The 16,854-nt window shown below is 42.7% G+C and overlaps 1 protein-coding gene across 1 annotated transcript in view; it reads left to right on the top strand.

The window, feature by feature from the left end:
* LOC311137209 (zinc finger protein 862-like) overlaps nt 1-16,560 on the top strand; it is a 37,770-nt gene extending 21,210 nt beyond the window's left edge. The window contains exons 7-8 of the mRNA XM_084171569.1: nt 10,702-11,274; nt 11,976-16,560. Of these exons, the coding sequence (XP_084027695.1) occupies nt 10,702-11,274; nt 11,976-14,137 (2,735 nt within the window). The 3' untranslated portion in view covers nt 14,138-16,560. The remainder of the gene's footprint in view (nt 1-10,701; nt 11,275-11,975) is intronic.
* The last annotated feature ends 294 nt before the right edge of the window (nt 16,561-16,854 follow it).

The raw sequence follows: 16,854 nt of genomic DNA, 5'->3' as shown, positions 1-16,854 counted from the left end.
CCAATGTTAAGCATATAGTTGTTAACTATTGATATATAGTAAACAGGGCAGGTAAATACATTAATTTTCCCCCTACAACAGCGTTCAGCCTATCCGGTTGCACCAGTCTGTTGTTTACCCCTGCTGTACACAATGTCCAGAAGTAGCTAGACACCATAACATGGTGGTGGGGAATTGTGTTTTATTAAGACCGTAAGCATATTTTCTCCGTTATTTTTCCGGTGGCCCCCCATTCAATCGAGTTAAGGAGGAAACTGACACCTTTGCAGCCTGGTAGGAGGATGTTAATGTACGAAGAAGTCGACCGGGGGACACGAGTGTATTACCGGCTGGGCTGATTGCGTCGATACCGAAAGGTAATACACAACGTCAGAAAGAGCTATGCCCTCTAGGGGTCTTGTGCGCCGTCTGGACCACCATTCGGGCTGGTCTAAATTGCTATTTGGGCCAAGGGGTGGGGACTTTCCGATGAGTTGGTCCTGGAACAGAACCTGATGGTTGTTGACTGTATATCATTTGAGCTTTAGACTCTTATGTTCATAACAACGTGAAAAATCACTACTGGTTTCAGTCTGTTCTCCAAACAGCCTGTATTTAAAATAATGTATTTGGGCAGGTTCACAAATGAGCAAACACTATCTGTTGTCTCCATGGGTGAAATCATCTGCTGTTTGACTAAATGTAAGTTCTCTAATACAGCCATGAGGTTTACTGTAGCCAATCTCATATTGATGTTTATTTTATATAAATTGGATGCCATGCTCATTTGAATAAATATTTGCGGAAAACGCTACTGTAACTGATGTGTATGCAAAATGATATCAGATAACGAGGGCCAGTCCTGGTCCACAGGTCATGACAAATAAATCAAATCAAATTAGGTACATTTTTATTTGTCATTACTTTCAGGCTTCTCACACAGTGCAATGGCGAGAAAAGTGAACAATCAAAGAAGTGACATAGTAATACTATAAATAATTTAAAAAATAAACACTTAGTACAAAAGAGGCATGCAGATAAAAGAGAATATGATCAAATAAGAGTAAGGTAAAATAAATATGAGTAAATAGTATCATGAACATTGTTTACCCCTGTACATAGTGAGTGGAAAAACAGAATACAATGCAGTAGCAGCATAGAATTATAGAATGAAATGATGAACAGTACAGGAGTTAAGTAAATAGGCTAGGCTATATACTGTATATTTACATTAGTGGTGCAGTAGGGTGACATGGCTATTGCATTGGTTTGGTAGACTAAAGAGATTCCAGTCACTGTACAGAATATTCATGTTTTATTAGTCGTACAGGATACACAAGGTATGCACTGTCCAACACTGTCTCGACAATGCAACAACAATAATTAAATATAAAAATACGTACATAAAGTAAATGGCTCAGTAGAATAGAATATACATTTTTGCAAAAGTATAATACAGGAAGGCACAATTTATAGTACAATATTTACACATACAGTTGAAGTCGGAAGTTTACATACACTTAGGTTGGAGTCATTAAAACTCGTTTTTCAACCACTCCACAAATGTCTTGTTAACAAACTATAGTTTTGGCAAGTCGGTTAGGACAACTACTTTGTGCATGACACAAGTAATTTTTCCAACAATTGTTTACAGACAGATTATTTCACTTATAATTCACTGTATCACAATTCAAGTGGGTCAGAAGTTTACATACACTAAGTTGACTGTGCCTTTAAACAGCTTGGAAAATTCCAGAAAATGATGTCCTGGCTTTAGAAGCTTCTGATAGGCTAATTGACATCATTTGAGTCAATTGGAGGTGTACTGTGGATGTATTTCAAGGCCTACCTTCAAACTTAGTGCCTCTTTGCTTGACATCATGGGAAAATCAAATGAAATCAGCCAAGACCTCAGAAAAAAGTTGACCTCCACAAGTCTGATTCATACTTGGGAGCAATTTCCAAACGCCTGAAGGTACAACGTTCATCTGTACAAACAATAGTACCCAAGTATAAACACCATGGGACCACGCAGCCATCATACCGCTCAGGAAGGAGACGTGTTGTGTCTCATAGAGATGAACGTACTTTGGTGCGTAAAGTGCAAATCAATCCCAGAACAACAGCAAAGGACCTTGTGAAGATGCTGGAGGAAACAGTTACAAAAGTATCTATATCCACAGTAAAATGAGTCCTATATCGACATAACCTGAAAGGCCGCTCAGCAAGGAAGAAGCCACTGCTCCAAAACCACCATAAAAAAGCCAGACTACGGTTTGCAACTGCACATGGGGACAAAGATCATACTTTTTGGAGAAATGTCCTCTGGTCTGATGAAACAAAAATAGAACTGTTTGGCCATGATTACCATCTTTATGTTTGGAGGAAAAGGGGGGAGCTTGCAAGCCGAAGAACACCATCCCAACCGTGAAGCACGGGGGTGGCAGCATCATGCTGTGTGGGTGCTTTGCTGCAGAAGGGACTGGTGCACTTCACCAAATAGATGGCATCATGAGGAAGGAAAATTATGTGGATATATTGAAGCAACACCTCAAGACATCAGTCAGAAAGTTAAAGCTTGGTCGCAAATGGGTCTTCCAAATGGACAATGACCCCAAGCATACTTCCAAAGTTGTGGCAAAATGGCTTAAGGACAATAATGTCAAGGTATTGGAGTGGCCATCACAAAGCCCTGAACTCAATCCTATAGAACATTTGTGGGCAGAACTGAAAAAGTGTGTGTGAGCAAGGAGGCCTACAAACCTGATTCAGTTACACCAGCTCTGTCAGGAGGAATGGGCCAAAATTCACCCAATTTATTGTGGGAATCTCGTGGAAGGCTACCTGAAACATTTGACCCAAGTTAAACAATTTAAAGGCAATGCTACCAAATACTATGAGTGTATGTAAACTTCTGGCCCACTGGGAATGTGATGAAAGAAATAAAAGTCCTCACTGCGGCTCCCTCTCCCCTGCTCGCTGCCTTCTCCCGCCTTCAGGATTTTAGGTAATGAGTGAACTGAATATGGACCCCCTCATCCATGGCATCCTGGGTTGCAGGCTTTCTTCAAATGACTCCTATACATTTACATTTTAGTCATTTAGCAGACGCTCTTATCCAGAGCGACTTACAGGAGCAATTAGGGTTAAGTGCCTTGCTCAAGGGCACAGACAGATTTTTCACCTAGTCGGCTCGGGGATTAGAACCAGCGACCTTTCGGTTACTGGCACAACGCTCTTAACCACTAAGCTATCTGCCGCCTTGTATCCGAACATGCAAGTTTCAGAGTACAGAGGGTGGGTGTAAGAACAGGAGATGTGCACAGCCGTGGTGGACCAGGTACAGAGATATGTTAAAACAACAACTTACACAACCAGAGTAACAGGATTGTACACACCTATTATTTATATTAACCTTAAAGTAATGCTAATACACATTTTTTTTCTATACACAAAGAAAGAACATTGAGTTACATTTTAATTGCACATGGTCTAACACATGAATGTACTTAAAAGTAGTGAAAGCCAGTGTAATAATACATTTGATAATAACAGGTAAGCAAATCAAATAGTATTGTATAATAGCCAAAACTTACTTTGCAGCATGGTCTTCAGAGAAAGGTCCTTGAAACAGGCCTTTCTGCCACAGTCCTGGTTGTGGGAACGGCAAGACCATTGGACAGAATGCAAGGTAGCATCCATCACTCTGTGCACTTCAGGTCCTTGACCCCCTTTATAGCCAGAAATGTAACCTACAAAAGCAAGAGAAGTTTTAGAAATGACACACCATGTTAACATAGTTCCCTCCCCCGCCCCATGTTAGGTGTTAGGTGAACAATAGTTGGGCTAGTCTGTGAACAAGAGACTTGCCCTATCTTCCATAATGGGCTCCGTTTTTCTGTCTGCAATTAAGAGGTTTTGCAGAGTTGGGCTCATAGATAAATGATTTATTCAACATTTCTGTGGAAAAAGAACAACATTTAATATGTAACTTAATAGAACTAAACAACATGCAAATGTCTGGTCTGAGACAGGGAGAAGACATGGGGCCTGTGCGCCATGCTCAAAGTTACCACCCTACGAATTCAACAAACTTTACGTTCCCATGTTTAAGGCTATGCAAATGTTAAAAGAAAACATTGAAAACAAACAATTAGACGAACGATTTGGTTCACAAACAAAACAGAATATTTTAGCATTCGATAGAAAAGCAAGCTTACCTTGGATTTTTACATCCACTCTGGAAATCACATCAACTGCTGTGGTCCCGTCTTTGCCTTTAGTTAACTGAGAGTTACAGAGAGAATTTAACTGACCCTGCTACCCAGCACCCGCCCACTTTCAGCAACAAATAATCAAATTTAAATGTAAATAATACAATACCACCTTTGCCGGTCATTCACACCTCAAGGGACAATGTCCCAACCAGATATTTCACTGGTCTTCTCTTGAGCTGATGTATGCCAAAGAGAATGGTCATAACTACAGTACTGTTTTTATTTACCCAAAGAAACAAGGTTGCAACCCTAGAATTGGTTTCCAATGACGGGTTGAAAACGGCAGATTTGGGCACTGATAAGCGCCTAAATTGGAACGCAGTGGCTGTAGAGTAACATGCTATAAATGATGTCAGAGTGCAGGCTCTGCGCTTCACAGCTTTGTGTGGGTTTTGACTGACAGGCGTTCTGAACTTGAGCACCGCACACAACAAGAAGTTGCCCCCATCCCTCCAGCTAATTGGGCAACGTTTGCAACTTTGTTGTTGTCTGAGTGAGGGAAATTATTTAAATGAAGAGGACTCTATGTATCTTGAAAGATGAGACGTTGAGGATTATAATAAATACCAGTTTGATGTCGTACAAGCAAGTCAAACATCCCAGAGTCCAAATGTGTACTTCACATTTCCATTTCATAAAAGTCATGTCATATACAGTGCCTTCAGGAACGTATTCAGACCCCTTGACTTTTTCCACATTTTGTTACGTTACAGCCTTATTCTAAAATGGATTAAATTGTTTTCCCCCCTCATCAATCTATACACAATACCCCATAATGACAAAGCAAAAAACGTTTTTGATAAATTTTATAAAAATAAACATTATAAAAAACAGAAATATCATATTTACATAAGTATTCAGACCCTTTACTCAGTACTTTGTTGAAGCACCTTTGGCTGCGATTACAGCCTTGAGTCTTCTTGGGTATAACGCTACAAGCTTGGCACACCTGTATTTAGGGAGTTTCTCCCATTCTTCTCTGCAGATCCTCTCAAGCTCTGTCAGGTTGGATGGGGAGAGATGCTGCACAGCTATTTTCAGGTCTCTCCAGAGATGTTCGATCGGGTTCAACTCCGGGCTCTGGCTGGGCCACTCAAGGACATTCAGAGACTTGTCCTGAAGCCACTCCTGCGTTGTCTTGGCTGTGTGCTTAGGGTCATTGTCCTGTTGGAAGGTGAACCTTCACCCCAGTCTAAGGTCCTGAGCGCTCTGGAGCAGGTTTTCATCAAGGATCTCTCTGTACTTTGCTCCGTTCATCTTTGCCTCAATCCTGACTAGTCTCCCAGTCCCTGCCGCTGAAAAACTTCGCTACAGCATGATGCTGCCACCACCATGCTTCACCGTAGGGATGGTGCCAGGTTTCCTCCAGACGTGACGCTTGGCATTCAGGCCAAAGAGTTCAATCTTGGTTTCATCAGACCAGAGAATCTTGTTTCTCATGCTCTGAGAGTCATTAGGTGCCTTTTGTCAAACTCCAAGCGGGCTGTCATGTGCCATTTACTGAGGAGTGGCTTCCGTCTGGCCACTATACCATAAAGGCCTTATTGGTGGAGTGCTGCAGAGATGGTTGTCTTTCTGGAAGGTTCTCCCATCACAGAGGAACTCTAGAGCTCTGTCAGAGTGACCATTGGGTTGTTGGTCACCTCCCTGACCAAGGCCCTTCTCCCCTGATTGCTCAGTTTGGCCAGGCGGCCAGCTCTAGGAAGAGTCTTTGTGGTTCCAAACTTCTTATTTTTTCAGAATGGCAACTGTGTTCTTGGGGACCTTCAATGCTGCAGACATGATTTGGTAGCCTTCCCTAGATCTGTGCCTCGGCACAATCCTGTCTCGGAGCTCTACGGACAATTCCTTCGACCTCATGGCTTGGTTTTTGCTCTGACATGCACTGTCAACTGTGGGACCTTATATAGACAGGTGTGTGCCTTTCCAAATCATGTCCAATCAATTGAATTTACCACAGATGGACATCAATCAAGCTGTATAAACATCTCAAGGATGGTCAATGGAAACAAGATGCACCTGAGCTCAATTTCATGTCGCATAGCAAAGGGTCTGAATACTTATGTAAATAAGGTATCTCAAACGTTTTCTAAAAAACTGTTTTCGCTTTGTCATTATTGGGTATTGTGTGTAGATTGCTGAGGATTTGTATTTATTTAATCAATGTAATACATTTCCTTGTGAACAGGAGTTGGAACCGAAATTATTTTCCAATCGTTTCGTTCTGAACATAACCATACATTTTCTTTGTTCCGTTCCACTTTTCCGACCAGCAAAATTAAGTTCTGAACCGGTTTGAACCCAAAAAAAGTACAGGTTTAAATTCTCAACATGAAATTACTTCACCAATCAGTGCGGATAGAGCAGCTTGCTATGGAGCATGTAAGCGATTTAATATGTACAGGAAAGTCGTTAAGAGCAAATTGTATTGTACCCTAACAGCATGGTTTAATCATAATGAAAGACAAACACACACACTGTGCTGTCAGTCACAGTGTAGGGCGCACAAGATGCAACTGACATTTTGCAGGTGAGGAGAGCACGAGAGAGGATGGAGGAAGCATGCCTTGAAGCGCTGGGCATTTAATGACATGCATTATCTGAATTAGGCCCACAGAATTATACCTACGGAGGAGTGGCTTCTATGGAGGAACTTTGAATGTCTTTGAACTTCCGAGCTGGTTTAACATTGGACCAGAGCAAACGTTAGCTAGCTAGCTAACAAGCTTGTGTGTGCAAAACAGCACTAGAATTAAAAACACGTCTTACCTTTTTTGTAGTTAATAATTCCCATGTGAAACGTGATAACTATAGTATCCTTAACTAGCATTGAAAAAGTGAATCCATTCTTCTCTAATTAAACATCTCTCCCTAATTTCTGGACCACACTTGTAACGTCATCAGTAGGCTACAGTAACCTATGCTTCAGAGGGGAGGGGCAGATAGCCTACACATACACCCACTGGTAAAGAGTTCCAGCTGGCAGGCAGACGCTAGAATACGTTTCTGAGTAACAGTGAGGGCTTTGCATATGTGTTGCGATTTTTGTGGGCCTGGGAAAAAAATGCCCGGAACGTAAAAGACGTTATTAACCGGTTCCCATGCTTTTAAAATAACGGTTCTCTTCCGGAACTGTATAGATCACTTTCGTTTCAGGTTCGGGTTCTGTTCCTTAAATAGTTGTGTTATTTTCCGGTTTTCTGTTCTGTTCCCTGGACCGGTTCCAACCCTTGCTTGTGAACGCCTGACATCGTATTTTATAACTTAGCTAGTCATGTTGGCAATACAACAAGCTTTCAAATTATGCCCACCTGACCCAGATTGTGATTTAAAATGTGCAGTTTTTTGGATTGTGTAAACAACTGTGATTGTAGGGTTGTGTTCCAAACAAAACAACTACAAGTGTGCTTGCTCTAGTTCCTCAACGACACAGCTAGGAGAGCTCAAAAAAGCACCTTATATACTGAACAAAAATATAAACGCAACATGTAACAATTTCAAGGATTTTACTGAGTTACAGTTCATATAAGGTAATCAGTCAATTGAAATAAATTCATTAGGCCCTAATCTATGGATTTCACATGACTGGGAATACAGATATGCATCTGTAGGTCACAGATACCTTGAAAAAAAAGGTAGGGGTGTGGACCAGAAAACCAGTCAGTATCTTGTGTGACCACCATTTGCCTCATGCAGCGTGACATATCTCCTTCACATAGTTGATCAGGCTGTTGATTGTGGCTTGTGGAATGTTGTCCCACTCCTCTTCAATGGCTGTGCGAAGTTGCTGGATATTGGCGGGAACTGGAATACGCTGTCGTACACGTCGATCCAGAGCATCCCAAACATGCTCAATGGGTGACATGTCTGGTGAGTATGCAGGCCCTGGAAGATTTTCAGCTTCCAGGAATTGTGTACAGATCCTTGCGACATGGGGCTGTGCATTATCATGCTAAAACATGAGGTGATGGCGGTGGATGAATGGCACAACAATGGGCCTCAGGATCTTGTCACTGTATCTCTGTGCATTCAAATTGCCATCGATAAAATGTAATTGTGTTCGTTGTCCGTAGCTTATGCCTGCCCATAGCATATCCCCACCGCCACCATGGTGCACTCTGTTCACAACATTGACATCAGCAAACCGCTCACCCACACAACGCCATAGCAACAGCTCTGGTGGACATTTCTGCAGTTAGCATGCCAATTGCTCGCTCCCTCAAAACTTGAGACATCTATGGCAGTGCTGTTATGTGACAAAACTGCACATTTTAGAGTGGCCTTTTATTGTCCCTAGCACAAGGTGCACCTGTGTAATGATCATGCTGTTGAATCAGCTACTTGAAATGCCACACCTGTCAGTTGGATGGATTCTCTTGGCAAAGGAGAAATGCTCACTATATATTTGAGAAGACTTTTGTGCGTATGAAACATTTCTGGCATCTTTTATTTCAGCTCATGAAACATGGGACCAACACGTTACATGTTGCGTTTATATTTTTGGTCAGTTTAGTTGAAGACTCTTCTTTGAGTCATAAAAGTGCATTGAAATTACATAGGAACTGTGCACACTTTGGAGAAGTGTGTGGCCACTTGGAGACACCAGTTAGTCCTCTCATTCAAACCCTTGTAATTTTTTTGTCCTTATGTTGCACCTAACCCTCATTTTCCAGGAATATTATTATCATGTTACTGAATGTATCCAGAGTATTTTCAGATTTCGTGATTAACAAATGCAGCGAAAGGTACAGTACCGTATTTTCCGCACTATAAGGCGCACCGGAGTATAAGCCGCAGCAGCTAAATTGAATGATATTGAATGATGTGTACATATATAAGCCGCACTGGACTATAAGCCGCAGGTGTTTTAATGTTTAATTACCATATGTAAGGGTTCGTGCACAGAGGGGATTGTCGGGAAAGAGATGGATTGTGCATGAAAACTTCCTTTGCACAAACTGTCTCGCTCTCGTAATGTCTCTCGTTCTGTCTCTCGTACCACTCTCGGTTCCACTTTTACTTTTGCGCGCTACCTGTCTCACTCTTTTCCGGCCTCCAGCTTTTCCTGCTGGAGCCCGCCGCTTAAAGGTGGGGGGCGCGGACTGGTCATAGAGCCCATAGAGTTAAAGTTGGTGGACTGTAACCTGTAAAATCCATAGATTTAGGAGGTCTTCTAGTGGCCGTTAGCTGTAAAAATCCATAGATTAGCCGCACCGTTATATAAGCCGCAGGGTCGAAAAATTTGAAAAAAGGCGCGGCTTGTAGTCCGAAAATTACGGTAAATGTTAAAATGCACATAAAATCAACAGTGTAATATTTGGATTCAGTACTGTGTCAGGTGAACTGTTGTGTCCTCACCTTTGGTCTAATAATTTCCCCATAATCTCCAAGCTGTTCCATTTCGATTGCTACTATGCTTATGCATATGCTTTTCATATTTCTTATGTAAGAAACATTTCAATTTAGCCGTATCCATAAAGACCAATTCCCACGAGTGTAAAGGGTTAATGACAGTGGTCAACACTTTTATTCAAATGGGTTAGGCTATGTAGGGATAGTGGTATCTCTTTAACAAATCAAAACACTATTGCTAGAAAGGAACTGTTTATTTTCCCTACAAAATATATTAAATAAAATCAATGACAATGTAGGTTATTAATGGGCATAATTAAAATAGCACCTATAAAATAGCACCAAATGTAACTCTTAAAAAAACACACCAAAAAAAGCTTTCAGCCTTTGGCTGGCCGGAGGGTGGCAGGCTGAATTTGAGATTAGAGAAAGCCCTTGCTTTTGACTTTCAAATGAACTCATGGCTCGGGTGGCTTTTCAGAAGTTTGTAGCAGTCCTCTGAGTGGAGGCAACCTGCAAGAGATGCCAATCACATCATAGGCGGCAAACTCTGCTCACCCGCTGGTGGTAGGACATCATAGCCTCCTGCTTTAGGACGGGGGCAAATAGCGAAAGGCACACTCTCAAATGCTTGCTGGGTTCCTGACCGTCTCACACTATTTAAGTAGCTCCCAATCCCCAAGCCCACGTTTTTAGGATTTCACTCCAATCATGAAAAGTCTTCTGGGACAGCAGAAACGTGGCAAAATCATTGTGGAAATGTGTAGAGTATGTCCTACATAAGGAAAATCAGCACTATCAGGACTTTCTTTGGTTTTATTCATATGTCATTTGATCAGCATTTCATAGCATTCTCTCTAGGGATAAAACGTCCGTTCACTTGTTTAGACCTTTGCCATTTTTTTTATCAGCAAAAGGAAATAACTTTCCTGAGCATTTACCTGCAAAGGTTCTGCAGGTAAGCAAAGTAGGTTCTGCTTGGTGTTTAGTATGTGATATCACATCCATTATCATATTTCTAGTAGATAGCTTTACTTTACACAGGTGTACATTTGCACTTCCACACAGCTAACTCTGCGCTGTTGTATTGCAGGCCTGTTTACTGTTGGGAAATCCGAGGCCCAGGAGGAGACCAAAGGACCCGTGCTCAGGTCAGCTCTGCATGGAAGGCGGAGCTTCAGCAAGCATACCAGCGAGGAGGGGGACGGTCAACCACAGACCAAGAAGAAGAAGATCGACCTGATCTTCAAAGATGTCCTGGAAGCTTCTCTGGAGGCCTCCAAGAGCCAGGAAACTCCCCTGAATAGCACCTTCTACCTGAGGCGGACCAGAGCTCAGCATGTCAGCCACCGCTACAGCCACCCCACGCTCACCTCCCAGAGTGGGGAGTCTTATCTGGCCCAGGAGGAATGCAAAGTGCAAGGTCTGAGTCTCCACCCATCAGAGCACTTAGATGGGAGCTTTGATGTTCGGTGTCTGAAGATGGAGGACTCAGAAGACGAGCCTGGTCAGACTCATGAGGGGCCTTCCACCTCGTTTTGCCTCAACTGTGTGAAGCTTAAGAGGAGGATTCGGGAGCTGGAGGCAGAGGTGTTTCGTCTGAGGGGAGGAGAGCAGGTGGAGGTACCACCCCACCCCGAGCTGGCACCTATAGATGAGCACCAAGGTAGGTCACATAGAGAAACGGAGCATTGTGGCAAGGGTTATTCGGTGAGATTGTTCCTCTGCTTTGTAGCACAACATTTCAGATGTTAAGTTTTCTGTACATTCTATATTCACCTTCAATTAAAATGTGGATGCCCCATATCACAATCCTCATCTTTATCAGTAGAAAAGCATGTTCATTATTTTGGTTAAGCTAACTAAAACTGGATTTTTAAAAAACAACAACAAGTTGAGTTAATTTAATGTTAACACAACAGGGTTTATGTGAAACAAACTGTGTGAAATAATTGTCACAGTGATTACCTGCTTTAGATTTTGCACTGGTGAATGTTTTTTGTGTGTATATTCTAGGGGATTCAAAACATGCTTGCACATGTTTATCTTTTTACTTTGTGTTAAAATCACATTAAATCAATAAAAATTTGATGTGTTCATTTCAGTTGATATTATTACTGTGCACCATTGGTATTTTATAGATTAAAAACAAATATTTAAATGATTAATTTCTGGCTGGATTTTGGAAATCTCAGATATTCTGTGGATTTTGTAGGATATTAGTCTGATCAAATTCCCTTAATAGGATGAAAAGCTTCAATTGTTCTTCAGGTGTTGCGAATGCAAAGACATAGGTCTATTCACATGCAGTATTGCATTGCTGAGGTTGTTTTTTATGATATGAATGTTATATCCCTTTCTTTTCAGCAGCTGAGGCCATGACCCCTATTCCCGTGGTGCTGGATGAGGATGATCAGGATGTGGACTCTGCAGATGAGTTCATCACTGCTGACCTCATGGTGGCTGCTGACGACTCTTCCAAGCTGTTGGCTGGGCCTGGCCGGCGGATACGCCGCTTCAAGCAGGAATGGCTCAAGAAGTTCTGGTTCCTGCGCTACTCGCCAACGCTCAATGAGATGTGGTGTCATGTCTGTCGCCAGTACACCGTCCAGTCCTCACGCACCTCCGCCTTCATCATCGGCTCCAAGCAGTTCAAGATCCACACCATCAAGCTTCACAGCCAAAGCAACCTACATAAGAAGTGCCTGCAGCTATACAAGCTCCGCATGCACCCGGAAAAGACAGAGGAGATGTGTCGTAACATGCTGCTACTGTTTAATGCTACTTACCATCTGGCCCTGGAGGGCCGGCCCTTCTCAGACCTGCAAGCTCTGGCCGAGTTGCTTAAGAAATGTGAGCTCAAGGTAGTCGACCAGTATATGAACGAAAGCGATTGCCAGATCCTCATCCACCATATCGCCAGGGCGCTTAAGGAAGACCTGGCAGAGAGGATACGCCTGTCACCCTTCCTAAGTGTCATCATGGATGGGCAGAGCGAAGACTTGTTGTCAGACACCGTTGCCGTCTATGTGCAGTTCACCACCAGCGAGGGACCCCCTGCCACAGAGTTCCTCTCCCTGCAGAGGCTGAGCGTTGGCAGTGTGGATGGCTACCTCCAGGCCATTGATCGGGCCTTTTCTGTGCTTGGTCTGAGGCTTCAGGACATGCTGGTGGCTGGTCTGGGGGTCGATGGCTCCAACATCTCCTCCAGTTTGAGAGCAAATATGTACATTGCTTTACGGAAGATGCTCCCCTGGATCCTCTGCTTGCCGGTCATGATCCATCGTCCTCACCTGGAGGTGCTGGATGCCATCAGTGGGAAGGAGCTGTCCTGTCTGGAGGACCTGGAGAACAACCTGAAGCAGCTGCTGAGCTTCTACCGGTACTCCCCTCGCATGATGGCCGAGCTCAGGTCTACCGCCCCCACGCTGTCTGAGGAGACGGAGTTCCTGGGAGACATACGAGCCGTCCGCTGGATTATAGGAGAGCCAAATGTCCTGAACGCCCTTATCAAAGATTACTTGGAGGTGGTGGCGCACCTCAAGGATATTAGCAGCCAAACGCAGAGGGCAGATGCAGCAGCCATCGCCTTGACCCTGCTTCAGTTCCTCATGGATTACCAGTCTGTCAAGCTAATATACTTTCTCCTGGATGTCATCGCTGTCCTTTCACGCCTCGCTTTCATCTTCCAGGGGGACTATCTGCTGGTGTCTCAGGTAGATGCCAAGATCGAAGAGGCCATCCATGAGATCGGTCAGCTGGTGGACTGCCCTGGGGAGTACCTGCAAGAGTTTGATGATAATTTCCGCGAAAGCTTCAATGGTGTAGACCAGAAGAACTTACGTGTCGCAGAGTCCAAGTTCCAATCCATCCGCGAAAAGATCTGCCAGAAGAGCCAGGGCATCTTGTCCCAGCGACTCGACATGCACAGCCGCACGGTGGTCAAGGCGTGCCGGGTGTTCGACCTCACCACCTGGCCACGCAACAGGGATGACTTGCGAGCCTTTGGGGAGGAAGAGATCCTGCTCATCTTTGACCACCTTGAAGCGATTCCCTCTGCTGTCCGGGAGGCGTTGCAGGACAGAACTGACGCTCGGGGCAGCCTGCTGGTGGAGTGGAGAGACCTCAAAGCTGACTATTACGGCATGAATGGCTTCAAGGAGGTGGTCAGTCAAATCTCCAGGTTCAAGCAGCGCTTCCCTCTGCTTAACCGCATCCTCCAAGTTGTCAGGGTCCTGCCCACTTCCACCGTCTGCTGTGACAAGGGCCGGGGGTCCCTGCAGAGAGTGCGCAAGAACAACTGCTCAAGGCTGACACTGGACCAGATGAATGACCTACTGACCCTTGCGGTCAACGGGCCACCCATGGCCAATTTCGATGGCAAGCGACCATTGGACAGCTGGTTTGAGGAGAAGTCTGGCAACAGCTTTTCACTCCCAGCCGAAATGCTGAGTAGAATGTTGGCTAATGAACAAAAGTCTGTTCTGCACAGCATGGATGTGAACACAGAGTTATACCCTGATATTTGACTGATGAGGGCCAGGGCTTTACTCATTTACATTGACATTTTAGTCATTTAGCAGACGCTCTTATCCAGAGTGACTTACAGTTAGTGAGTGCATACATTTTCATACTGGCCCCTTTATTCCAAAAGCTAGGGATGTAGCAATTCACCGATACGCATTGGTCCCCGTTTTAAATGTTTAAGATACAAGTGCATCGGTCTGCGGACCCCAAACTGATCCAAATGTAGGCTGAAATCAGAAAATCGATTCAAAGGTTATGAATTGCCGCATATTACATTATTTTTCACAAAAATACCTAATCTTTTGACACAACTGATGCGTCCTCTCCTTCAGTGTCAAACAGCATGTTGACAGTCATTGATCTACAAGACATTTTGCATGCCGAACAACCCAAGGCAATATCAGTAGCCTAGTCAAACTGTGCACTGTGCCGAGTGACAACCTATGTAATTTGCTAGGTTATTATTATCTACGCACTGTTTTTCCGCAATAAAAGTAAGCTACTGGAGACACAACTCTCATCTGGCTATACCTGCTGAACAGGGCTTACAATACATTGTATTTTGATTGTTCAGGTTAACCATCAGCAATAGTTTTGGTAGTTTGGCTTTAAACTATCAGTGTATGTGGTCATTATTAGATATACAGGGTAAAGTTTAACGAGAAATCCAAAGTTGTGCCATTTATTCATCAATCTGCAAAAATGACAAGTTAATTAGTGGGTGATGGTGATTTCAGAACCAAAGTGGTGGGGGGGGGGGGGGACAAAAAACATAGGCTTCATTGCCCCCCCCCCATATAGTGGTAGTGGGGTGGTAGATGCCTAGTCTCCCTTATGGCTCAGCTCAGGTGCCTACATAGTGCATACAACATAGACATACATAATTTACACACACACACACAAAGAAGTCAGCTCAGACAGATCCAGCTCAGAGAGTCCCAGAGAGGCTCATGAGCTCCATAAGCAGCAGATTTTTATTTAGAATGGAAAATGAATGTTTATTCAACAAATGTTAGTGCATTGTATCTCATTGAACTGAATTGCATCAATTCGTTCTCTAATCAAACTGAATCGCACCGACTCGTTTCTAACAAAAACATATCGTTCCTGTATCGTATCAGAGCCCATGTATCTAGATACGTATCGAATCGTCTTGAAAGGGAAAGATGCACATCCCTACCAAAAGGAGGGGGAGGGTGATCTGGGCTATCGTGTGAGTGGCCATAAAAGTGTGCAATGGCCCTGCTGCTAAGATGGCCTGATCAGCATCACTTTAGAAAATGGAAACGGCTAGTAGTATTGTATATTTGTTGAACACACGTTTATGTCAAGCTCAGGAGGCAATGCTGGTCTTAAAAAGCCAGACAGCAAATCAGCAAAGTTGACTTACAGTGAGAACAATTGGTTTGTATGAGTGTGTTGAATTTAAAGTATGTATAACACATAACGCACTTATTTAGCACATGTGCTGATCGCTGGTATCAACTCTGTTGTTAGAGATAACAATTATCATTTAGTGGGGCTATCAATACATTAATTGGGAAATGCCATTAGTTAATAGTTCAAAAGGTAGAAAATAGTAAAAAGAAAGAAAGAAAAACCCTGGAATGAGTAGGTGTGTCCAATCTTTTGACTGGTACTGTATACTGTAAACTACCTCCATGAGGTATGCTATGAAATGAAAACGTTTGTCACAAAAACAAAAATAATCATCATCACACTGTTCACACTGACTCTTAATGATAGGCAGCTGTGTAATTCATAGGGTAGGGGGTTGACAGAACGAGAGAGAGAGAACACTTTGCAACGATCACTTCTTCACAACTGCAATCACAACACCAAAAATGCCCTTTTTGTGTTATCTTGGCAGATCATCTTTTTACCTTTTAATATGAATTATAAACTAAGCTTAGGTCTGGGTATGTAGAGTTTTGCTTATTCTATAAGTGATTGTTGTATTTTTCACCTTATATGTTTCTATTTCCGTGTACTTTATGTTAATGATTGTGAGTAGGCCCACAGCAAATGTGCATGTTAATTAATGAGCAAAAACCAAGAAAAATATGGAGTTCTTGATTCTATTGCATCTAGATTCAAACCGTCATCTATTTCTGTGATTATCCAAACTGAGCTTGTTGTACCAATATTCAAATTCCAAATCAACATTTAGCCTACCATTTGATATTGTAAAATACACAATGTAGTTGTTTAAACAAATTCAGTGGTATCTGTTTGGATGCATTTAACAATGGAAACATATAAACCTGTATGTGAAAGAGTATAAAATGTGTTCATATATCCATATACAGTATATTCATAAGATGTATACATGAAAAATATGAAAATATATAGACCCACTGTAATTGACATTGGAAGAATATATATATTGGGCAAATAATTGTTTAATAAAATATTTTACATGGTATTTGAACTTCTTATTTATTTGTCCATTATAAAGACACTGGCAGTGTCTGAATGCCCATACTTGCGTCCTAAATAGAAGGCTGTTTGAGTGTGTAAAAAAAGAAAGCTTAATAGTATGCGACATTTCGAAAATCGAGTATACTTTAAATGCCCGGATATCATATTCATTTAGGCTTTGACAACAGCTGATCAATTACAGTGGGGAAAAAAGTATTTAGTCAGCCACCAATTGTGCAAGTTCTCCCACTTAAAAAGATGAGAGAGGCCTGTAATTTTCATCATTGGTACACGTCAA

Source organism: Coregonus lavaretus, assembly GCF_964263955.1.
Source record: "Coregonus lavaretus genome assembly, chromosome: 11".
Lineage (NCBI taxonomy): Eukaryota > Metazoa > Chordata > Actinopteri > Salmoniformes > Salmonidae > Coregonus > Coregonus lavaretus.
The sequence above is the reverse complement of the archived record's forward strand: the minus strand, read 5'-3'. Positions and strand labels throughout refer to the sequence as shown.